The sequence below is a fragment of the Gavialis gangeticus genome, unplaced genomic scaffold, assembly GCF_001723915.1.
Source record: "Gavialis gangeticus isolate Ggan-Ray unplaced genomic scaffold, GavGan_comp1, whole genome shotgun sequence".
In the NCBI taxonomy this organism is placed as follows: Eukaryota; Metazoa; Chordata; order Crocodylia; family Gavialidae; genus Gavialis; species Gavialis gangeticus.
In genome coordinates this window covers 182,613,240-182,639,215 of record NW_017729032.1, presented here as the reverse complement: position 1 = coordinate 182,639,215, position 25,976 = coordinate 182,613,240, and the positions used below count along the sequence as shown (strand labels likewise).

Here is a 25,976-nt window from a genome sequence, read left to right as displayed (position 1 = left end):
ATTTAAACATGAATGAGGCTGTAGGTGGGTCTCAGGCTGGGTTTCATTCTTCCTGTGGAGATGAGTCTAAATACATCAGAGCCATTTACGACACTCTTGATGATACTAGATCTGGTTTCATAGCTATTTTGGTTACACTGGATCTTTCAGTAGTTTTCAGTACTGCTGCTATAGATTGGTGTGTCGGTGACTGTTACTGGCAGCTTTTGTCTGGAATTATTCTCCAGTGGTTTTGTACCTTGAAGACAGAATCCAAGGTGTGCCAGCAGACAGACAAAAATCTCATCCCTGAGGTGATTGAGGTGCACCAGGTTTTAATCTAATTCCGATGTCATTAGAATTTATATATATAGAAATGCTTTTTTGACCATATTTCTAAATCTGGGATAGAACATTATGAGTATGTATTGTCACTGTCTCTCTTTCTTTTTCAAGTGTTCTTTATATTTTCCTTCTACCCTGGAGGAGTACTTGGACAAAACTGTTCCCATCTGATAGTATGAAAGTCAAACGAAGGGCATACCAGGGTAGCTACAGCATTATTTTTGCCCTTCTTCCCTTTCCTCCTGCTTCCCTGAAGGCAGTTCCCAGGCTCTCTTAAGTTACGCTACTGGCCAGAGCTGCCGTCTTTTTAACCCAGAGAAACAAAGCAGTGGGGGCTGTCTTCCTGTTTCCGTCCCCATGCATTGTTGAGAAATGTGTTTCAGGAAGTAAGACAGGTTAAGAATCCTGCTGTCAGTTCCAGCCAGTCTCTTATGGCAGAAAATCATGCATTGGAGCTAATTTTGTGTTTTTGCCCAGTTCTTTCATTTAGTTAGAATTCATTCTTATTCACTTCACAAAGGTTTCTGCCCATGCAGTTTGTTTGCTATAGTTTCCTCTTAGTAATAGTACTTAAGATTGCAACAGCATAGTATATTTTGCCACAACGTTATCAAGCTCCTTCGGCACCCTGGGCATAGAGGGGTGGGGCAGCAGGCATACCTGGTAGGGTTTGCACCCTGGGCATCTACAGACTCTAGCTGGTGTCCTGGACCCAGGAGATGGAGGCAGTGGGGATCTAGGGTCACAGCAGCTACAGAGGAAGGTGACTCTAGCCAAGAAGTTAAGTGCCTCACCTGCCTCCCTATAGGTACTGCTGAATGCCATAATGAGAAAAGATATAAAGCCCCTAATTTGATGGTGGGGGATGGCACCCTGCTTTTGCCTGTAGCTCCATCTCCCACTCCATGAAGCCAGAACTGGTAGGTACCAGAGCTGTAGCATAGGTGTGTCTATTCTGGTGCCCTCCTGTGTCCATTCCAGCATCCCCTCAATCAGTGCCTGGAGCTCATGGCCCCCTCGCCCACCACTGGTTATGCTAGTGGTGTTTGCCTGCAGGATTGAGCTCCTGTCATGACATTGTTCCATTCTGCATACTTTACATAGGCTAGCTGATTTTAGGATATCTGTTTTGATTTTTAATATGAGGCCCTATGTGACAATCCCTTGGTCCCTGCCCAGAGTGGCCCCAGAGCTCAGTACCCTGGGGCTTGACCTGCATTTGGGGGTCCCCTTTCACTCTTAGTGTAACCAGTATGCTGGCCAGACTTAGCATCTTAGAGGAGGAGGAACTTTTGAGCCCTGGAGGTATCCTGGAATTGAAAAATAAAATGGTAGAATCAGAGCATCTGTTACTATCAGCCACCCTGAAATCACTCTTGCCTCCAGATCCTCCAGTGAAACAAAGGTGGAAAGCCAGATTAGGCTTATTACATAAGCTGGGGAAAAGATAAGCAAAAGGGTTGTTAGATTTAGTAGACATACAAAAACTAAATTAGAAAGGCCTCCCTAATGACCTTTTAACCTGATGCATTTTCCTTGTGTTTCTTATGTTACCAGCAGCAAGAAATCTTGATAGCTTCTTAGCTGATTCCAACCTCTTTTCCCAAGTTCCTTCTTTCCCTTGACTCAAGGTTACTTCTCTCCTTCTGCCTAATTCTGTAGTCATATCTTCCTCATCCTGTTATTTATTCTAGTCAGGGAGGATAGAAATATTCATATTTTTTCCATTTCATTTCCTTCCCCAGATAGAAATCTGTTTGACAAATTTAGGTGTTCTCTTTGATATATGTACCTTTGGAAAGGTATTTGGCCATTTTTTGGATGGAAAGCTTCTTAACACAGGGACTGACTGATAGCTAGTCAAATATGTTAGACCAGGCGTTAGCAACCTACAACCCTTAGGCTGGATGGAGCCAACAGAGTCATGGGACCTACCACTGAAAAATGTTGCCAGCTGCTGCATTAACATCTTAATAAACAAACTAATGATTTGTTGCTTATGCAGACTACTAAAACACAAAACATATACTGAACAACTACTTTCTGCTCCTGGATTGCACCACACTCAGCTGAATTAAATGGACTACAATTGATCAGATCACTCTCTCTGTTAGACTGCTCTGTGCATGTCTTTTTACAGCCTCTGGTCTGATGAAGTGAACTGAGGCTCAAGAAAGCTTCTGTATCTCTGGTTTAGTTGGTCTATAAGGTGCATCTCTACCCTGCTTTCTGCTGGGCTAGAGATTCATACAGCTAACTACCTCTGTTTTTTACTGAGCATGTTACGTACTGGGTCCCACAAACTGCTGTGGTGAAAGTTGATAGATAAGGATATTGTGCATGTAAAAAGTTTCTAGTAGGAAATCATATTACATTTGCTTTGGAGTTATGTTCTGAATTTAACCTTTTGAAAATAGTTGAATGGGAATTTATGTGGTTGTATCACGTATAAATAATCAGTTTGGATCTGAGGCTTTAGGTTATGGCAGATATTCCAGATACATTATTTTTCACCTTGAAATCTGCTCCTCTTCCCATTCTGTGTTCCCACTCAGTGAATATGTAATGTCACATAATAAACCTGACTACAGACTATTTAAGCCGGAAATAGATTGGAGAACAAGGTATACAGATGACAGAATCCAAGAAGAGATCAGCAGTTCACAACATTCAGACATCAACAGTGGATCTGAGACTTCATCTTAGACATGGTTTTGAGCGCAGCACTGATAGCTTTGGCAAATGTGTGTTCTTGAGGGTATTCTTAAAGAATTAAAACTGAATCCTTCCCAAACTGGGCTCTTAACAGCAGGCCTTATTAGTAGCACTCAGGCTTATGTTGCTGCCTTGGAAAAGTAAGACATCTCCAAAGATCAAAATCTGGTACAATAAGATGGGACAGCTGGTATCTATAGAGTAGGTCATGTTCAGCAGCCTTAACTGCTTTGAAAAGTTTGGTGCAATATGGAAGGACTTCTTGGAATATCTTAGTAACTAGATTGTTGCTCACTGCGTTCTTCTCTTCTTCTATCCTTCCCTTGTCCCTCCCCCCTTTTTTCTGTTTTTGCTTATTGTACTGATATAGGTTGGTTTTACATGTATAGTTCATAGATTTCATAGATGTTAGGGCTGGAAGGGACCTTGGAAAATCATCGAGTCCAGTCCCCTGCCCCAGTTGATGCATGTTTTTCCTGATTTTTGTATTGTATTTTAAAAACCAATACACATTTTAAAAAAAATGTTACTCAAACACGTGTGTGATGCAAATGAACATAGCTGTTGATCAAGATTGAACGTGATTAGCTAGTCCCTTTGGAGGGGGGTGAGGGTGCATGTGTGTATATGTTAACAGTATCCTTCCCAAATGAATACTGCAGATTTGGGTACCCTGTGATACCCCGTCTTATCTCTTGGTTACATCTTGAATTAGACCCAGTATCTCTGTTCAGCTTCCTAATGTATTATTTGAGCAACACCTCCCCCAAGCATTTGAAAGTAGAAATAACTACAATTTCTCATTTACTTACTATCTTTCTAATCTTATTTGTTCTGTTATGCTGGTGTCCTTCCTGTTTCATCTTCTGTGGGACTTTGGCAGTTTCTGTTGTTATAACAGCAGTAACACTGTATTTTTGGCTTCTTTGTCTGGCATGTATTTCTCCAAAACCCTCTTCCCACTGGACCAGGTACCCTTGTTCACATCAAAGAGCTTTATTCCACTGACGGCCAGCTCCTCCCTTATTGGACCAATACCTATAACACGTACAGTCTTTTTTGATCAGAAAAATCACAGAGAAGCAGGGCTGGAAGGGACCTCCAGAGGTCATCTAGTCCATCCCCTTGCCTGAGGGAGGATCATCTTTATCCAAAGCATCTATACTATTTGTATTCTCTAAACTCTTAGTAAAAGTACTGTCAGCCCCGATGCAATACAAGAGATGTGCTCCATATATTTGGCTTGAAGGGGCTACCCTCTCCCTCACCCCACAAAAAGAAAAGTATGTATTGTGGACTAATTAAATATCTCCAGTCATCCTCATGTATGTTGCTGTTCTTAAAATGTGGCATGACAGGAGTGTGGACAGCCTAAGGGGCTCGGCAAGATGAAGACGCACATTGTCTTTCCAGAAGGCAGTCAGCAGATATAACACACTGAAAAAAATGCATGTTTTAAAATGTCTCTCACTGCAGATTCTTATTGGCCAGATTTTTAAAAAATGTTTCAGACATATTCAGTCTGAACCAAAAATGGCATGTACAGTACTTTCTTTATAATTAACTTACCTCTACTATAGGAATACTTGCTTTTGACCCATGGTTCAAATGAAAAGAGGTTGATTTTATAATGTACGAATGAATGCTGGCAGCTTAAGAATTAGGAGCCATGAACATAAATCCTGAAAGCACTTAGTTATATTAGTATAGTAACAGATTTTACTGAGTGCTTGTACTTCCAGTTAGGTTACTCTCATGAATTATGCATTTCCATTTGTAAGCTTTTATTGGCTAAGAATTAGCACATCATTCCAAAACATATGGCATTGGATTGTCCCAATTTGGGACTGCTAAATCCTGCAGACAGCTTTATGTATTGTTTGCTGTGTAGAATATCTTTGAACCAATGTGTTTAATAAAAACACACAGATATGCATGTTGCAGAAATATATATATTTTTAAACCATGGCAAGTTTAGGTGTCTTATTGACATTGCTGCATTTTCTTTTGGGAAGGCTTTGATCTTTTTGCTTTACTTTCTTGCTTATCAGGTGGGGTCTGGATGTATCATGCAATACTCAAACATAAGCCTGTTGGCTGATGCAAAAGTGAATAATCACAAGTTCAGAATCTGTGTGTATGTGTTTGTGTGCACACACCATATATTTAGTATTCATGCTCATTTTAAGGAAGTTAAGCAATAGGAAATATGCAGAAGCAAGTTGCTTGCATAGGAATATTGGTATGCCCAATATTAAGGCAGAGATGCTCAATCTGCAGTGACTGGATCTGGTTCTTGGTAACAAGCAGTTCAGCTTGGCGTATCCCCTTCCCTGCCTTGTGCCATGCTGCTAATCCCCTCTGCAGCTCCCTTTCCCTATAGCAGAGGCTACTTACTCTCTCCCTTCCTTTCTCCTTCTCTCCTCCCCTGTGATTGTTTACCAGAGGTAAATTGTCTTCCTCTCTCCTTCCCCTCTTTCTGACATTGACAGCCACTTCCCTCCCCCTGCTGTCCTTAACAAAGGGGAATAGTGGCCCCTGGTGCAACCAGGTCAAAGGCACCCTCTGCTGTAAAAGGTTGAGCTCCACTTCATTAAGGGATTAAGTGTTCTCAGCACTTTACAACCCAATCTTACAAAGGTTTGTGAAAGGTCTGTTGTACTTGTCCACTTGTTAGTCAATCAGTACTTCAGACTTGAATTTGAATGAGTGTTATATGGGTTAATGTTCAGTTCTTATCAGTGATGATTAAAATGAGTAATGTGCTATTAAAACTGGATGTATTTTATATCAGAAGCATTTTAAAGTCTTTAACCCTCTCATTTTCCTCTTTACAAATTGATGTGAAAAATCCTTTGGCTGTTGAAAATCCCATTTTCTTCTCTGTGTTAATCCCTGACCATTTTAGTTTGACCAGAGATACCAAAAGCAAGTATTGCCTTTCTGTGTTCATGGGCAAGCCACATTTGCACCCCTAATTAGGCCACTGTAGCACTACAAAAAGTGAAACAAACAGCATTTGAAGCTGGTTAATCACTTTTTAAGTGTGAGGTCTACAAGGGGCAATAGTGTTACATTTTGTAGTGCTACAAGTGAACCTAAGAACTAATACCATGCCTTAAGAAATAATGAGATCAGCAGGTGAAATCCCACCCTTATTCAAGTCCATGGATGCCTTGTAGTTCTTCTGCAGTAGTTGGCTAACAGCCTCTTTCCTCCAAAGTTATTCTTGAACTTGCTGTTTTTACTGATGCATAAACAAAGTGTTTTGTCATGGAAAGGTACTGCTGAAGCTGTTAAATGAAAACAGTCATGTTGATCTGAGCTTCATTCAAAATTAAAGGTAGAAATCAGCAGAGGCCAAGAAATGAACTGAAAGCTAATTCACAGGGAAAAAAATCTCCTGAAGTAGAATCATAGGGTTAGAAGAGGGACTTCAGTGTTGATAGACTTTATATTTATAGTGTATATATAGCATAGTAGATAAATAGTATCGAAAGGAAATGTGTGTATAGGCTTATGTTACAATGTGCAACTGTTTAAGCACTTAATCACCTCACCCTACAGGTTGGAAAAAAAAATTGCTGTTAGTTGTTAGTGAGTTATTAGGATACTATTAGGTTCTTAATAAATGATAGCTAGTATGAGAACTTGAAAGTCTCAAAAATATTTAATGTGAAACAGAGTTAAAAAATAACTGAAACTGTTTAAATACTGTTCAACAACTGTTTTGGAAAAATACAATTAAGACAGTGTAAACATCTAACAACTTGCAGAACAAATGGAGTCTGGTTTTCATAAACTTTTTTTTGCCAGGAAAGGGACACACCAAGCTGATATTTCACAGATTGAAGTTGTCCTCTCCTGTTGGGTTTTTTGGTGCACAGACATTGCCTGATGGATGGAAGATATTAATCTGTCAAGAATATGCTTAGTTGATGCAAAGAATAAGTCATTCCCTGCTGGCCTATTGTATCCTAAAGGAACTGAATATTTAGGGGCTGTCATTTCTTAGCATGATGCTGCTGTTCCATGCCAGATGGATTAAACATGGGGGAATTAATTCTTTTTAGTTGATATATTTATTTTGTCCTGTGATTATGAAATGACAGTGCTCATTTTGGCCACATCATTTATTTCAGTAGACCCTAGTAGGGATGTATTTGGTAGACGTGATGGTCTGAGACAAAAAGAAATGCAAAACTCTGGAACTCTTGATTCAGAGATGATTCTTTTTATTAGACTAACTAAGGAATCGCAAAAAAAAAAATTTTTTTCAAGCTTTTGGGCTCACACATCCTTCCTCAGGCTCAGGGAAAATTAAAGATGACAAAAAGTCCCCATAGGTAGAAAATAAACTTCATTCTTGCACAGAGGAAGCTCAAGGAGGAAGCCTGCTCCTCTGGGTCCATGAAAATATGTCTTTGTGAGTTGCTCTTTGATGTGCAGAGAAGGCAGGATTCCTTCCCTGGTGGTGTCAGATGGCAGAAAGGCCGGGAGGTATAGAAATCTTTCTTGTTATTCAGCAATTAAGTTTAAATCCAAAATCCGCTAAAATTTGGCATCTTCCATGTTTCAGGGATGTATTTGGTAGCCATGTTGGTCAGAGAGCAACTCACAAAGACATTCTCATGGACCCAGAGGAGGAGACTTCCACCTTCTGTGCAAGAATGAAGTTTATTTTCTACCTATGGGGACTTTTTACCGTCTTTAATTTGCCCTGAGCCTGACAAAGGTTGCAGAAAAAGATATTTTTTTTGTGATTTCTTGGTTGGTCTAATAAAATGTATGATCTCTGAACCAGTAGGTCCTATTGTCTGTTCTGGAATCTGATGCACATGAATGCTCTCCTTCCTATTCTCTCTTTCTCTCTTTCCAGATTTCTTCTGTTTTATGTGATGTTTGTTATCATGTAATGAAGTGGAAATGTTAAGAAGTTGCTGATAAAGATATGGTATTTCTCATGTAGATACTGTGTTCATATTTACATCCTGTCATGAGCAGGAGCATGGGAGTCACATTTTAACAACAAAAAGTACCTGATATATTGGTGGTTGAATCAATTTATTTAAAGTGAAGTGCAAGAATATGTATTGCTCTATCATTGTAAAGTACCATTCATTCATTTTATTTATGACTTGTCTATGTAGTAATTGAACAAGTAAAAATAATGTAAACATGAGCAGAAAATGTACAGAAGCAGCCCAGGTCTTTGAAATTCCTTACCCTTAAGCAAAGATGAAGGCTTGGGAAGGATAGTGGAGTATCCAGAACTGCAGCACACAACTGTGTGGGACTGCTGAGATGTTCCATTTGTTTCCTGGAGCTTGAAATTTAAAGAGTGCTGCTGCTCCCATCAGCTGTGCAGGACTACTGATGAGCTCCAGCTGAGTGGAGAAACAGCTCCCTTTGAAGTCAGAGCCTAGCAAGCAGCTGCCTGACTTGTCCTGTGCTTGGCAGCTGGCTGTGAATTAAGCAGGTTGTGAATCCTGCAGATGCAAATGAATTGGGAAATACTATGCATGCATCCTGTGGGTATGAAAAGTTTGCTATGTTATACACTGTGCTCCCAACCCTTGTGAAGAACTCATGCAAGCAGCTCAAGATCATCATTTTAATATTTATAGGAACTTATAGATTTGTATCCCAGGCTGTGTAAGTGAAAAGTGGTGTAGGTGTTAACTACATTTTTGCTCTGCTTGTGTCTTGGTGCAGGTGGAAGAGGGCTGGTGGGAAGGAATACTTAATGGAAAGACTGGCATGTTTCCCTCCAACTTCATAAAGGAGCTTTCTGATTCAGACGATGCTGGAATTGCACAGCAGGAACAAATAACTAAGCCAAGTAAGGAACAAAGCCTTATCAATGTTTGGAATCCCCCTCCTCCTTTCCCAATCTGTGTTTTTTTTGTTTATTGCTTAACTTGCTAGAATGGCCATGTCTTTTTACCTCTTATGTGGAGTCTGAATTCCTCTTCAAAAATCTGCTGCCATGAATAAGTCTTTTGGCTGGTTGTACTGTATAAGGCCATGAATGCTGTCACTTTAGGTATAGTCCTTTTCGTTAAAACTTTTTTCCCCATCTATTATTAGCCTACAGACTAAGCAATGTTGCCTTGTATCTGTTTAGGAGTTCTATGTCAGAATGAAATGTGTGGCCATTTTGTCCTTGACTACAATAACTAAGCAAATTTGCATCTACATGGTGGATTTTTTAAAAATGTATTTTAGCATGATAAATGAGTAAGTTTATTTTACCATGAGTCCTCCTGTGGGTTTAAGGACATACAGCATCATAGTGACATAGCCAGGTGCCCAGGGTGTTAGGCAGCTGCAACTTCTGGTTGCCTCCACGCCATCGGTATGATCACATGTCTGTCAGTGGCAGCTGTACCCCCCTCCCACACCTTTAGCAGCTGTCCTGGGGGCCGCTGGCCGTCATCCGACCCTAGATGCGCCACTGGGGATGTAGGCCACTTTCTCCTTCATAATGCTGAGCATGCATCTACCACACCTATCACTGTAAGCCCCTGAAACCAAAGGAGCAAAAAGCCAGAGCTGGGAGCAAGGCTTCCTTCCCCTTAGATAGTGCCACACACTCACCTGAATTTCCAGTACTGCTTTATATTTGGTGTCTCAACTGGTAGCACTGTGAGGGTGCTGATGGATTTTCCTGGTGTATAATTTTCCTTGATATAAAGAGAATAACCTTAACCATAAATTCATTGCAGTGTGAAGTGGATAATTGTTTTACTGTTTGTTTGTTTTTTAAATAAAGTTTCTCTATGCTATCTCCAAATTGTGTGGTTATCAGGTCCTGCATTATATATACCATGCATAAAAAAAGCTTTCCAACTGCATTTATGTATTTCAGCATAATGGCAAGCTTATCTGCTAAATTGTCCCTTTATAAGCTGTTTTGCTCTTTGCAGCATTTTAAATGCTTAAATCAAGCTGAGTTGTGTGTTACAGTTAGGCACAAATGAACGAGGTGTACAGTCTTTTGTAGGCTGATGCCAGAATCTCAGTATTACTGTATTCACTTGAATTAAAGATGACCCCCCATAATTAGATTCTATACATAGAAAATGTATAAATTTGTTAGAATTTTTTATGTCTAGAATCTAATTATTAGTGGATTATCTTTAATTCATCTCTTCCATTGCTGCAGGAGGCAGGCAGTGAAGAGGTAGGTGGTGTGGGTAGGTCAAACAATTTGCCTCCTGCTTGTGCCTGCCCCTCCCCGCCCCCACTTCAGCCTTTGGGGCCCTTCCTCCCCCTCTGCATCTGTTCCCTTTCTGCCTCTTCCCCCAACCTCTCTGCTCCCCTTCCCCACCCTCCCTTTCCTCCCCTCCAACCTCTGCTCCTCCCTCCTGTCCTTACCCTTGCTCCAGGCAGCAGGCTGTGTCCTGGGGCACTGAGCACAGCCCCTGTCCTTTCTCTGCTAGCAGCCTGTGGATGCTATGGGCTCCATGCCCCAGGCTGCAGTGTGGATGGTGTCTGCTGGCATGGAGCAAAGATAAGGGGAGGAGAGGCTGCATGGGGAGTGGTGAGGGTGCAGAGGTGGGGGTGGAGAGGAGTAGGGGCAGCTGCTTCAGCTACACCCCGATCCCAGGTAGGGGCTGGAGCCCCAGCAACAGCAGCTGCTTGTTCTCGCACCACCCTCAAGACAAGGGGCTTTTATCTCCATTTTAAATGAGCGGGGACACCCTCATTTTAGAATCAAGTAAATACAGTACTAATGTTGAACAGTTGTTAATTCACTTACTGATGAGTTGAAAATCCCAATTCCTGTGAGATTTTTTTTTCATTTAAGGAAAATCATTGCAGTGTTTGAAAGAGAGTTGTTTTTTTTCCTATTTATTTGTAGATAGAGTGCCTGGATTTTATGGAGGTATTGGCAACCTGCTTCCTGGGTTTGGGGTTGATAAGATCTTCATTTGGAATGGTCTTCATCTTGGAATTAAAATATTCCACAAACATCTAGCAATTTAGGGAAGGGTGCAAGAAAGAGAACGATTCCAAGAGTAATGCGAAATTTGCATGCATGTTTCAGTAGAGACTGCTCTGTAATCACTACTTGCCGTTATCATTTTCTTTCAGCGTAAACAGAAAAGCTTACCTCCAGCTAGGTAGCGGAGGTAATCAGTGGCATGGCAGCACAGCACAGGGCAGGGAAGGGGATGCACTGGGCCGATCTGCATGCTGCTGATGCTGTGAGTCGGATCCAGTCACTTTGGGACTGGGTATGGCCTGCAAGTCATACCTGTGGGTGATAAGCTAATGTAGAGCTATAGTATCTTGCTTTCCTAAGAGTGGTATACCCTTGTTATATATTACAACTTCTCTGGCCTGTTGAGGAGTAGCATTGCTTGAAGCAGAGTATATCTAGAACAGTGATTCTGTTCTAGGTTTTTAGGCTCAAGGCACCTCTGTTTAGTCTTAAAATGCTCCTTGTTAGGCTTGAGTCACCTTGTGGAAGACTGCAGCTCTTAGTTAGAAATTATACATGCTTATTCTAGAGAAATCTTGGATATGAATTCTGTGTTACTATTTTGTATTCCCTTTGTACAGTCAGCCTGGCTGGACTGGGCACCCATGCAGAGCCCCTTGCAGGCCCCAGTACATCTTCAGATCTGCCTTTGAAGACAGGATTTCAGGATTGGGAAACTGCATTGTAATCTTGGGCAGTAGCTTTAAATTCAGCTTCACCTGCAAAATGCATACAGTGATACTTCTATGGGTTTGTTGTGTGGCCTAATTCATCAAGACTTATAATACAATTTGGGATCCTTTTCTGAAAGGGTGGAAAGTCAAATATTACCATGATTCCGTTTTTAATCGTTCTTACTGACTGTCTCTTGGAGTGTGTTGGTTAGAAGGAAACTTCAGTGACCAGAGTCAAGGAAGTACACAGAAGATTAATAGTATTTGTCCTTGGTGCTTGCTTAAAGCCAGTCAGAGAAAATATCCTCTCCTCTGTGCACAAAAATAAAAATAGGAGCGTTTGGAATTTGAACTGTTTCCTCTTTATTAGGACAAATGAGCGTTTCATGGTGACTCTTCGTATGTGGCTTGGTATGAGAAATCCTACGTTTTCTCCTCAGCAATGCCACAGGTTGACTTTGGACAAGGCTCCTAGGTGGTAAATAGATGTTGTATTTGATGTGGGCCTGATTGTTTCCAAGATTTGACCTGAATCAAAACAGGCACAGCACGGCGACTTGCATTGTCCTCTCAAGTTGTGTTGCTGCTCCTCAGCCAGTAGGTGGCCAGGAAGAGTACACATTCTGATCAGCCTGTCACAGTAATGTTACGGAGGCACACTGCAGTGTCCTGGGACAAACTAATAGCACATACTTCAGTGGGATTTGAAGTGAAACAGTGGATTTTCACATCTGTAGGGTTTTGGGACAAAACACTTTCTTGTGATAGAAATGCAACATCTATTTATGGCCTCAGAACAATATATTCAAAAAGCAGCGTTTGGTCTCAGGTGCTGAATTTGGGACTCACTTGACCTGATTTTTCAGAACAACTGGGAACCTGTACTTCCTGCTGGATTGAAGGCATTTGGCATTTTTCAGACATCTGGACACTACTTCAAGATTTTAAAATATTTTATCAGTCTGTAAAATGACCAGTCATTTCAGAGCTTCCATAGAGCCCAGTTCAGATACCTTTACTCATACTAGCCACCTGTTCTTCCATGGTCCAACTGATATAAAAAATGCACTGCTTTGATAATACCAGAATGTTAAAAAGTATCCATGAAATATTTGTATTATAATTTTATCTTTGATTGGATATACGGGTCTCCATTTATTTTCTAGATTTCTTGGATGTCTTATCTTCTCACTATATAATTATCTTCTATGTTGGAAGACCCCTAAATGCCGTGTCTTCTACTTACAGTTAGTTTATCAAAGGGTGGGACAGTTGACTCCTGTAACAAAATGACTATTATAACCTAAAGAATTCAAGTCTTATTTGAAAGTGGTGATTTCATAGACATGTCACGACATTTACAGATGACTGGTTTTATCTTGTATCCCTCCTGCATGTTTGTAAATTAAGATATGATTAGGCCTGATTAAATATACTGGATATGTTTTAAACCTCAGGATGTTAGCTGCCTAGGAAAACTGCAGGATCCAGGATTGATGATAAATTTTGTTGCTAATGCTGTAGTTAGGCAATATACTATATTTTAACTTCTCTACACTTCAGCTGTCCTTTTCCATCTTTCTTGCTGTCTCTTCATTGTCCTGTAGCTGACTGTAGGTGCCTTTAATTTCTTAACTCCTGACTTTAAATGAAATGTATTATTATATTAAGGTGACTTGCAAAGGAGAAAAGCGGTTTGTAGTTGTTTTGTTTCCTTATCATGTATAAGGTAGGAATGGGATCTTTTCATGGCTTTTTTCCCCTGCCAATGTGTACAGATTTATATAGCCCTATTTCTGTCAACTATAATTGAATGACATACAGTGAAACCTAGGCTATGTTTTCAGTATCAAAAAGGTGTAATTTTTACAGTGAGATTTTGCACATGTAGAGTATCCTCAATTGAAATCGTAGAGACAGGGGCAAGCAGTTTTTACTGTGATAAGTGCATGTGAGACCAGCTGGAGATTGAGAGTAGGTGTGTACAACAGAATAACTAGAATCTAAGTGTTAGCTCACTGGTTACAGACACAACTGAGAAAAATATGTTTTCTGTCAATGAAGACACAGACTTAATTAAGGAAGTGGTCTTTATCCAGACTGTTTAAATTTTTTGTGTGATGAGAAAGGTTTGTTTTGGATTTCTGTTGGATCTACTCCATACTTAGACAGTATGTTAGAAAAGCTTTCAGGCTTTATATGTCCTTCCTCCATTATGGAGTTAAATAAAAGTCATTGTTTACTTGGCATTTAACTTAGGGTTCATTATCTTCTTTCCCAGACCTGAGGAAGGGCATTTTGTGCCCTAAAACCTAATATTTCTCCCAACAATGTAGTTGGTCCAATTCAAGTTGTTACCAAACAAAATTGGTTCTTATGTTCTCTGGATCACAGTGGCTACAGCAAAATCTATAGCTGTACTGAAACTTCTTTTTAGTTTTGCTTTTTTTTAGTATTTATTCAGGCAACAAGCCTGGCTAAGCCATTGCGTCAAAAACTTACTGAGATTCACCATTCCATCCATTTAATACAAAATGTGTTAAAGCTCTTAATCTACACTTGAAACCAACCCTAAGCCTCCAGTAAATCAAAGGCTTTTCTAGGACATCTGCATTAAAGGAATTCCACTGTTTTGGTTACCTACGTTTCTATAAGGTACATGCCCTGAGCTAGCAAAGTGTGCCAACATCAGAGGCATCAATGTCAGCTCAGTGATACTAGCGCAAATTTCACTAAAATCAGTAGTGCCTAAGGCAAAAACTAAATAGAAAAGAAATTTTATAGGTAAGTTTTTTTTCATACTTGCTTTATGTGTCATAAAGAGACAAAACAGGATGTAAACCCAGTTTTAATGTTGTTGATGTGCATTCACAGGTCTAAAAATTTTGAGCCAAATACTTTTTTTTGTCCAGTATTGTTGGAAACAATATATTCTAACTGGATTTAATAATGATTTGGAAAACCATAAGATTTTTTCTATCTGACATGCATGAAGGGAGAATATTTTTAAGCAAATGTGCGATCGGATGCTGTAGTTTTTGGTCTTGTCATTTTGCTGATAAAGCTTTTTAAAAGTTAGTTATTGAAAGTGCAGATAAAAAACTCTTCCTCTTCCTTTTCTTTACTATCATCGATGTCTCCATTTCCCTGTTTTGTTTTTTCTTTCTTCCTTTCCTCTCATTTGCTGTCAGGAAAATCTGCCTTTGAGGGGACAATTCTGTACAGAGGGGCACCGGCAAAGATTGACAGCTACAGACGCTATAACAGTGAGTGTATTAAAAAATCAACAGGCAATTTTAAGGAGAAAGTCTTGATCCTCTGTACATGTTTGATCTTACTACGCTTGTAAAGTGTGCCACCATTATCCACTTATGGCTACTCTGCGTGCGTATGTGTCTGTGAGCAAAAGTCCCTCTTTTTTTGCTGCTGATCAGTTGCATAGCCTTAGTGTAATGAGAATGTATTTTCATTCTCTCTGTGCATGTGTGCGCGTGTGTATGTCTACACAATGTATGTAAGTGCACAAGCTGTGAATTACTTGGGGTGTAAGTCTTGGGTATGAAGAGGAATGCCAAGCCTTTGGTTTCATGATTACAGTCATCCAAGTTGTTCAGGTTATTGGATCAGCTACCCTCTGAATTACTTTCTTGCTTTTGTTTAAAAACAAAATGCACACAATTGATGTTAAACAAAAAATAAACTTTTTTTTTTCTTAAAGTATAAAGACATCAGGAAAAGGAAGCCATGCTTTCATTGAAGGTGAGGTACATTACATCTGTGTACACTCCTCTCCTCTCATCCTGCACCTGATGGGAATTACTGAGGGCGTTATGTCTCCACCGCCCAGTGGGGAGGGAGATGAAAGACACGATGTGTGTGCTGCTGTTTTCTAAGGAGCAGTCTAGTTCCTTGATGTTGAGGTTTTGTTTCCATTATCTTCTGCATTCTGGAAGCATGGAATATGCACCTCCTTCCACATACTTTCCTGATCCTCCTCCTCTTTTTTCTCTCCTACTGTGGCTCTAGCTCGTGGAAAAAGAAAAGAAAAAATGAAGGAGAAAGTCAGAGACAAATATTAGCAGAGAAGAGTAGGAAAGAAAGACAGAGAAGTCCTCTGTTTCTCAACTTGCTCTCTCATCCAGATCTCTAACAGCCAGAGATCCAGCCTCACTGCTGCAACCCCCTCAGTTTACCTTTCATCACTCTATAAAGTAACAAATCAGAGATGCGTAATCTCTGATTCAGTTAGCCTGTGTGATGTACCTCTGCCATGCCAACTGCCTCTCTTTTATCACTTTGTCACTTTAGAGGATCAAGTGCCAGGTGACCAATCCTATCCTTGCCAGGCCCAAGGCCCAAGCTGTTTTGCATTCTTCTCTCCTATCAGCTCTCTGCATTGGTAACAATGCTGCTTGGTCTTCTTTTTCCCCCATGCCTTACTCTTCCCCCTCCCTCTTCTCCACTGGGGTTTTGGGGAAGAGGATGCCCTGGTCTCCTGGAACCTTTGATCCAAGTGTTACTGTTGAGGAAGTAATCCTGTTCCCTGCTGCCATGGGTTGACTGATTGATCTTTCTGGATCAGTGCAGGTGTTGGCGTTCTTCTCCCACAAGAGGGTGCTGTTCTGTCAGCAGCTGGATCATGGGTTGTTTGCTGAGACTTTAGAGGGAGTCTGTGTATCCTGGGAATCCTCCTTTCTGCTTAGGGTTTCAAGCAGTGTCTCAGTCCACTCGGTCTTTGGGCACACTGTCTTGCCCACCTGCCTGTCATCACTTGGTCTTAGACAGATCTAATAGTCACTATATACATTTAAAATGCAGGCAGTGTCTCTGGGACATTGTGTTTGATAAAGCCAAATTTACAGCCAGATCTACAACCTTTATAAAACTGGCTGTTCGCAGTTTGAAGCTGAAATGATGAGAGAGGTGCCATATGGTGCATATAAAGAGGCCATTTTTTGGGAGGTTTTAGACAAGGTAAGAATATGATTTCCATTGCTTTCAGAGATAGCATCTTCTAACCTGGCTCCCACAAGGAGGTCTTCATTTTTCTTCCTGCTATTTCTGTGAGCAGTTCATCTCACCGATAAGACCTTGCCTTCCATAGTAACTTTTGCTTTCTTCATTCAAGAGCAGTCCTATTAAGGCTTTGAGGGGCACTTAAGTTAGAAAAGCATGCTTTGGTTCCTCACTTGCTCTTCAAAGCTTAGGAGTTTCAAAGCTTAGGAGACATGACTAAGTAGAGTGGTCTTCAGTTAAGAAAGTCTTTTTTTATCTGAAGTCATGTTAACTCAAAATGAAGACATTGAGTTATTTTTCTTCTTTTAATGCTGCCTTATTTGAAAAGTGGACAGTTTGTTGACAGCTTCCTGAGTTAAACCCAATAAGTTAGTTCACAGTTTTATATTAAGTCATTGCTCTTTTTTAACTGTGTCTTGATCCCCTACTTTTTCAGCAGATGTAACTAATTGCAAGTAAGTTTGGGAGTTTTAAATTTATATTCAAGGTTTTATGAAAGGTAAAGCAGCTGTTTTGAAAATTTCAATAAAGGAAAGAACAACACTAAAATAACCTTCTTGTGGTGGATTAGAATTTGTTTTCTGATAGCTTATGGCTAGGCTAAATAACCTGGTCAGTGCTAAGTGCTATTTAACTTGGGGAATAGAGGTTGCCTGAGCACCAAGGACTGAAGTACCCATCACTGAAATTTATGAGACTTGTCTCCTCACAATTACACACAGCAATGTCCTTATCTTCTGGCATTATGCTGTGCCTATCAGGTGTGCCAAGTTCACAGTGTAGTAGCCCTAGCTCCTTTTGTGTGCTACCTGCTAATCTTCTGTCAGCTAACTTCCGCTTCTGGGTACGATGGGTGAAGGAGGACATATGACTAAGGGAAATTACCAGTAATTTTATTTATCACAGTTCCTTTCTTCTACCATCATCTGTCCCTCCTGTGTCCCCTTAGAGAATGGTCCATAGAACTGTTTTATTAATTCCTCTTTCTTTTCCTTCAAAAATGCTATAGCAGAAGAAAATGGACGGCTTAGTATATGTATGATGCCTTGATTCATAGATATTTTGCCTTCTTTGTAGCTGGTGGAGTAATAATTCTGTCAGTAATAGCTGCTGTTGGGTGTGATAAGAGAAGACAGTGCTGTTACAAACAGAATTATTGGTAAATTTTGTTTTAAAGATATTCTGTAATACTTAACGTTTACTATTCAGAGTTCAAGGAAATCAAAATAAGATTCATGTTCCTACTGATAATATGAATACTTCTGAAGTGGCTTGTGATAGGAGCATCATTAGTGCGCACAGTTTTAAAAATCTCAATTCACAAGAAGGTTTAAGTTTTGCAGCTCCAACTTCTGTTAACTTGTCCACAGTATTTACTTACTAAGGAGACCATATAACTAACACAGAGATGCCACAATGCAAGGCAACATTTTTTGGGGGGACAATTCTAAAAATGCATGAGGGACAGTTTTTCTGATTGAAAATTAGCATACTGAGAACTGCTGCCTGGAAAACAAATGTACAGATGGAGGAAGCAAAATAATATGGTGAAGGGAGGAAAAATGCAGTTAATCCTTCCAAAGATTCAGAAACTCACTATCAGAAAATGATTTATTAGACTCCTAATAGAAATTTTTTCCATGGATACCAGGAAAGTAATATTATTATCTGTGGTTATTGTCAATTCTTTCATGTAAAATAAGCTATGTTTTCCTGCATTCACTCAGAATAAGGGCGATGACAACTACTGAGAAATTGAGAAGGTAGCAGGCAGAAACATCCTAAAACCAGTTTGAAATGAAGTGTTATAACAGTTTTCTTATGATTTATGCAGAAATGGGAAAAAAGTCACCAGCTTCCATCTTGATGGCTCTGCATTCATGCTAAAGAGGGTTCTGTGTGTGCTCATACTGCATTGCTAATGCATGCTGCTTTGTGGTGCAGGAGACCACTCCCCTTTCCCTTGCATGATTTCCTGCACAGGCATAAAGAACTTGGGGCTGTTTGTCACAAAGCAAGAATCATTGTGCTATGGAAAATGAACATGCTGAATGGAAATGACAAAATGTTTGGACTATAAAATTACATCTCCTCAAGGAATATATCTGGGAATAATAAACAAATGAATGAGTAATGCAGAGGTTAGTCTGAATTTCCAACTTGTGTGTATTGTGTATTGCAGGAGAGTGGTTATTAATTATTGATATTTTTCTGATTATAATTTATGTGATTTATTTTTTCAAAATATGTATTCACAAGTCCAATAACACTTCTCTGAACTAATATTTAAAAACACTTGAGCTGTTCTTTTCCTTTCTAATGTCATGAAGGGTATAGTAGGTATAACATGAAGGAGCAATAGGGCATTCGTGGAAAACAGATCTAGAAATTCTGTGCATGTGGGTGCATGCATCTTCTTGTCTTGGACCTCTGTCTGTCACTCCCTGAGATAAGGGTGGAAGTTCTCACTACAGTGATCTTTCATCTCCCTGTCATGCAAGCTTATCTGCCAGGAATCCAAATTCTGTACCGTGGACTGGTAATAGAGCGTAAGACTACATTTCCCCCCTCCCTCCTTTCTTAAAAGGAAAACACACAAAACAAACTCCATTTATAATTCCTTCCTCTTGTCTTATTAAAAACTACTGAGGGCATTCCCTTGCCTACCAACCAAATAAAGAGAATCTCTGTGCTATTTCAGGTGTGTGCCTCTGAACAGCTGACCTTTATACCATTCAGTAGGCCTGGTGTGGTAAGTGCTTAGTGGGTGCCTCAAGGGGGACCTTCTTTAGTAGGTACTCTCCCACAGTGCCATTTGAGGAATTTGCCCAGAAACACACTGTATCTAAAGAGAGAAACAACACAGAGGAAAGACTAAATGTGAAATCTCTCAATAACTTAAGATAGAATTGTCTTTAAAGCATCGATTAAAGTGTTTTCCTTCTTTCCCCCTTTTTTTGCTGTCTTTCTACATTTAGAAACGCTTATTTTCTCCTATTTTGAATGGAGATAGAACAAAAATAACTGTGGTCAAATTAGCAACTTTTATTTACAGTACCTGTTATCATGCCTGGATAACTTCATCTTCCAGTATCTTGGAAAGATGCCAGCACACCTCTGGGAACATTGCTTGTTAGTGAATTAAGTCTAATGATCTCATCTCTTTCTGATATACATTTATGCTAATATCCAAACCCACCACTTTTTGACACAATTGAAAGTATTTTCTCCAGAGACACCTTGAACATGAAAAATGAGTGCTATACGCCAGATTTTGAAATGCTATGAGGAGGCTCTAGCCACATGAGGAAGAAATTGATGCAAGCTGCCTCTTATAAACTGAGATCAAACTCTTATTTTCTCATTATAACACAATTATGATGAAAATGGAACAGTAGGAGTAATAAAAGTGTTGTGGACATGTTTATGCTATTTCACATTGCATCACTGGTCCCATATCTGGTTGTGAACAGACATCTAGCATGAGAAAATCAGTTTGAGGGATTTTAATTTCTTGCGGTTGGTGCTCTCTTGGCTTTGACAGATTGATATAACAGCCTGTGTAACATGCAGCTTTGAGCTCTGAACATTTGGTGCTGCAGATGAGTTGGGAGAAATTGATCTGGGTAAACTAACAAAGTTGTTATGCTCATAAAGCCCAAAAGGAGAACGCTTGAACACATTTTAGATGCCATACAGTAACAGAGTGATCTGCTTTGAGGCAGTATGGAGGTCTGAAAACATGTTTCACACTTGAGTAGTTTGGACTGGCATGACAGCAGTCAGGTTAGTGAGATCAAAGTTTGTGTTGCATCAGTAGCTTGTGAACCATTTAAATGCATTTTGTCTTTCCGTGCTTCTTGGAAACTTGCTATAAAAATGAAAAGTGACTAGTATAGCTTTTATTCTACCTTGCACTCAGAAATACTTGATATTCAGCCATAGACTATAAGCATGTGCATGCTTGTGAATTTGATCAGAGCTTAAGGAAATTACTCTTTGCTCCAAGGTGTTATAAATGGAATGCCTTTTTCTTCCTTGTACAGAGTCCACAGATCTTTTTCAAATACTTCAGCCTGCTTGCAGCTGGGGTGCAGAACCAGACCCATCAGTCACTAGCAACAGGGGAATATTTTGCCTTGCAAAGAGCCCTCCAGCTTTTAATGTTCCCAGAGCAGCTAGCGGCTCAGCCGGACTTTCCTGCTGCAGAGCTTTTCTTGGGGAAACTCTCAAACTTCATTTCAATTTCTTAGATTAATAATACAGCTCAGTAATGGGTCTGTCTAATTCTTGGCTACATTCCTGGATTTTATTTGCTTTTGAGGGAGACTGTCCCCTCATCTTTATCTTTCTGAGGTGATTTACAATGGTTGGTGCCCCTTTGAGGCTCCAGGGACAGAGCTAGGCTGAGAAAAAATGGAGGTTAAAGGAAAGGCTTGTGTCTCTGGCAACCCTATTATTGAGTGTCTCATAAGAGGGCATCCCTGAGCAGAAAGATTACCTTATTCCTGGTCTTGAGCAGGGGAGCAGCCAAACAGTTAGGCAAGCTCCACTGGGCAAAACATGCATCCCTGGCTAATAGTAGACCTTGGCCTCCATGTCTCATCCAGTAGGAAGGGACATGGGCAGGATTAAAATAGGGCAGGCTCTTAGCCAAGCAAGCTATCTTGTGCCATCTCCAGGAGAGGATGAAGCCAGAAAGACCACATGCTCCATGGAAGATATCACATAAGCTCTCTCAGCCCCCACACTGAGCTCTGATACCCCTTCCCCTTCCAGTTATCCCTGGATCACATGTGGAGGACACTGGATACCTCATGAATTCTGCCAATATTTCAGGGTGGATCAACTTTCAATCCAAGACAAATAAAAAACATTGAGCCATCATCTGACCCTAAGTTATGGACAGCAAATTAAAATGTTAGCAAGGCATCTACTACCACAAAGCAACTGACGTGCAGTAATTGTTTGTATGCCTGCTCTCACCCTGTGGTAAGTGGGTCACCTTAGTCCTGTTGCCCAGGGTAATGGCAGGCACGTGAACAGTTATCATACATCAGCTTCACTGCAGTGAGCCCCCCTGTTAAGTGTCAAATCTGTTTGTCCATATAATAAGTGTCTAAGCGCAGTCTCATGCCATGCTGCTTAAGTCTCTGAAAACTTAATTTTGTAATGGACTTTCTACTTCATCTTAGCCTTATGACTAAGCTACAAAAAGTGGCAAGGAAAAGGAGGACTTGTTTAGTATTAATGGCTTTTCAGAGATTTAAATAGTGTGGAATGGGGATTGTACTCAGTGCCTAATCTGGCACTGAGTGCCTCTATGCCATGTCACAAAGATTGTTAACTTGAGTGCACAGTGATATGATATGGTCCTTCATAATTTACAGATTGCATTGGTCCTTGGGGTTGAGATGCACAGATGAAATGGTTCCCACCTAGCTAAGTAATACAGTAAACATGCTTTCTTGGAATTTTTAAGCTGTTTAGAGTCGTTAGTAAAGTTGATTTGCAATCCTGGTTCCTGTCAGACTCTGTAGAAAGGAATATACATATAACAATCTGAAGCCATCCTTGAAATGCAAATGGAGAAAATAGTTTTTTTTCAAGTGGTAGACTGATTAAGTACAGAAGAAATAGTTGTCATCTCTTGCCTCTGTAGGTCTTCCAACCAGCCTACTGTGGTCTGAGCCTGCTCACTGGTACCAGGCTATCAGTTCAGGGGCTAAAAGGGCAACTTAAAACTTTACTGAAATAAGGTCACCAACAAAGGAGGAGTGCAATAATTTTAGAAACAACTCTGTTCCAGAAACTCACAAAAAGGCCATAACATAAGCAAAACCATCCATCATCTCTGAGCAGAGCACTGCAACTTGTTTCCTATCTTACGGTATAGCCTCAGAAAATTGGTGACAAGCAGAGTAGGGCCTTGTCTGAAACAGCTAGATAAATCCTACTTGTTCCTGGTATTTGCAACGTACTATCCTCAGACAATTGTTAAGATTTGCAGATGGATAATTCTGAATTCTAACTCTTTTCTCTTCATAGCTCTAATTCATATTATATAATGTTATATGTACTCCCAAGAGGAGCTCTCCAAGATCCTGGATAAACAGCTCTTTGGTATCATGGAAGTCGGTCATGGGCCTGGACTGAAGATGAATGCTATTAGGTATAGAAGGTCTTGTCACAGAAGACTGCCAGCAGAAGAGGAAGATGATCATGATAATCATAATGGTAAACAAGTGATAGAACAGAAACATACATATTGAAACCCAGTAGGAAGTCTGATCCTCTAAACAAGCAGGGATTCAGTTATCTTTTGTGGACCTCCGTTTCTTGCCTAATGTGGTCCTTCGACAGAAATCTAGTTCCAATTGCATGCCAACTGGTGAATGCAGTTTAAGAAGTCAAATGGAAGACAGAAGGTTTCCTGGATCATTTCAGAGTAAGAGTACCATATAGAGAGAGGACAATATTTACTACATGGAATCAATAAATGGATTGAGGTCTCCAACCCTTGCTTCTCCTACAGGTAGCAGACCTGTTCTGGTCATGGCAGTATGTCTGAGACTGGGTTTTCTTAATGAATGGGGTAAACAATAAAAAAGTGCCCCAGAGAGTAATTTCTTGTCTCTTGGGTTAACTTGTACAGCTACAAATACCTTATTCCTTGTAAGAAGACTGGCTTGCTAGTAATTAATATTTTGCATCTGGAAATAATAAGTGTCCTGCAACTTCTCCGTGGGCCAGACCTAGAATGTAAGATGGTGAAAGGCATCTTGGAAAGCTCGTATGTCTTCCCACCTTTTCCCCTGATCCCCAGTTGGTATAAAAGCTGGAAATAAAAGAATGGCTGCAGTACCATTTTATGCTTCTCTGACTGAAGACTGTTATGATCTTCAAGATCATAATGATCAGATTCACCCAAAGAACCTTGTCTGCCTATGATCCTCAAGAGTAATTCACATTGGATGTCCCTCACGGTCATCAAGCACTACTGTGGAAGCTCATTCTGCTCCTTATAGCACTCTTCACATTGAACGCATCCTGAGGACCAGACGTTATACCTCCTGCCCATTGCAATGGGCCTCCTAATGGCTCATATCTCCAGTCGGATTTTTCACTTGAAATAGGAAGCTTTCTTTAATGAGCCCAGCATTGTACTTTGAATTCAGACAATCCTCACAAGAATTATTCACAACTTTTCTCCTTCAGTTAATTAGCTTATTCCTAAGAATATTAAGACTTAGAACTTTGAGTGGTATCATCTTTTTTTATCACAGTTTGTTGGATTGCCATTAATTCTCCAAATTTTCCATGTTGACCATCCGGTCCTAGTCAATGCAGTTTTTTTCTTTTAGCAAAAGTCTTCTCCATCCCTTAGTGTCCAAATGAAGATGGAGAAAAGCTTTTATATATAGTCCGAATTGTTTTGGATGTCTGCATTTAAAGGATGATTCTGTTTCATGCCTTTGGAGGTATGCTGCTATTAAAACCTCAGTGTAGCAGATCTATGGACCTAGGAATGAAGAAGAAATAAGAAAATCTCTTGTGTACTAACTAAAAACTGTATCTTCTTTGAGTTGTAAGGTACATAGATCTGCTTCCCTGGATCTTTCTGAATAGTTAAAAAAAACTGATAACCAGGGATTTGGGTTTGCTATTATTATGTAGAATTTGCTATACTCTGTAGTAGCAGAAATGTGCTGTTTTTTGTCAAAGTATATTCAACTCAAGTTGTAATGGCTTTGGAAGTTATTTTTCTCAGAGGGAACTCGATGAAGTGAGGCACTGTCCATGGCAGATAGGTCTGGTTCTGCAAACAGGCTGAAGTCTCTTTGCATCAGATCGGTGGATCTTATTACTCAAAGACAGGAAATTATCAGATGAGTACAGATGGATGCTCCTAGTCAGTGAGAGGGGTAAAACAAATCAGAATGTCAGGTTAATTTATTACTAGGGGGGGAGGGTATGCATGGGTGCTTTTCTTATAAGGCTGTCTAAGCTGCAGAGAGATTTAATTATTTCAGTAGGGATAATATTATCCAGCTTATTTGACTGAAAATGTGTTTAAATGGCTTTTAGCTTTACATTTCCCCTTTAGTAATGTAGCTTTGGAAACTAATTGCATAATTGGCTTGACATGAGTCATACCATTTTAAGGTATGGCATGTCTCATCTGACCATTCACAAGTGTTAGGTGCCCTTAATACAATAGCTGACCTAGAACTGAATTTAACTCCTTCATTTCTTGAGTCATTGGCGACGCGTAGCAGGTGCATGTGCACACCCTGAGATCAGCCGTGCACCCTCTAGAAGCCAGAAGTGGAGCTGGAAGTGCACTGCCAGTTTCAGCGCTGGTTCGGGTATTGGCTGCTGGGGGATCCCTCCCCCTGGTTGGCGATCTGGTGCCCCCCCAGACTCAGAAGGCACCAGTTGCCTATGTCTTGAGTGATTTTTGTCTAGAAAGAAAAGAGTTTTTTAATTCAGGAGATAAATTTTGATACTGGGCAGTATGTATTGGTGTGGGATGGTGTAAATTGTAGCTAATAGAGCTGTATGAGGAAGGCTTAAAAATATAACAGAAAATTATAAGCCCAAACCCTAAAATGAAGCCTCTGTTGCTCTGTGATACTTTCTTTTAGGAAGGGATGCTGTTTTATCCACTGTGCTCTATTTTCAAATTACCATAAAGATCTGTACCTAAGGTTTCTTTTTCCTCCTTCCCCTGGCAGGCTTAAAAGATGCAACAGGCTCTGAGAGTGATGGTGGTGACTCAAGCAGCACAAAATCAGAAGGTGCCAATGGAGCTGCACCAATCCAACCCAAAAAAGTCAAGGGGGTTGGCTTTGGAGATATCTTCAAAGACAAACCTATAAAGCTACGGCCAAGGTCAATAGAAGTAGAAAATGACTTTCTACCTGTAGAAAAGGTGCGTATTGTAATTTAATTCTGTCCTTGTTTTTGGAGTCCTTTGGATTAACATGACTTCCATCCCTGAGTAAATTCTGACAACGGCAAGAATTCACAGCTTTGCATTTTGGCACTTAGGCTCCTTTGTAGATCTGTACACTTGTGTTGTACTTTTACAGAAACATTATGAGTACACCTGGTGGTGAGAAGCAACTGTTGAAGTCCTCATATACTTTCAGTTCCATTACAGATTCATAAATGTGTTTTCTTTGGTAAATACTGTTTCCTAAAACAACTTGATTTTTGCACTGAGTACAATACTCTTATTTTTTTTAAAGTTT

The 25,976-nt window shown here is 40.1% G+C and overlaps 1 protein-coding gene across 5 annotated transcripts in view; it reads left to right on the top strand.

Annotated features, from left to right (window-relative positions):
• SH3KBP1 (SH3 domain containing kinase binding protein 1) overlaps positions 1–25,976 on the top strand; it is a 470,950-nt gene that overhangs the window by 233,476 nt on the left and 211,498 nt on the right. For 4 of the 5 annotated variants that reach the window (XM_019524796.1, XM_019524797.1, XM_019524800.1 and 1 more), the window contains 3 exons: positions 8,755–8,881; positions 14,895–14,969; positions 25,458–25,654. In XM_019524796.1, the coding sequence (XP_019380341.1) occupies positions 8,755–8,881; positions 14,895–14,969; positions 25,458–25,654 (399 nt within the window). The remainder of the gene's footprint in view (positions 1–8,754; positions 8,882–14,894; positions 14,970–25,457; positions 25,655–25,976) is intronic. The other variant, XM_019524798.1, reaches the window with a different exon arrangement.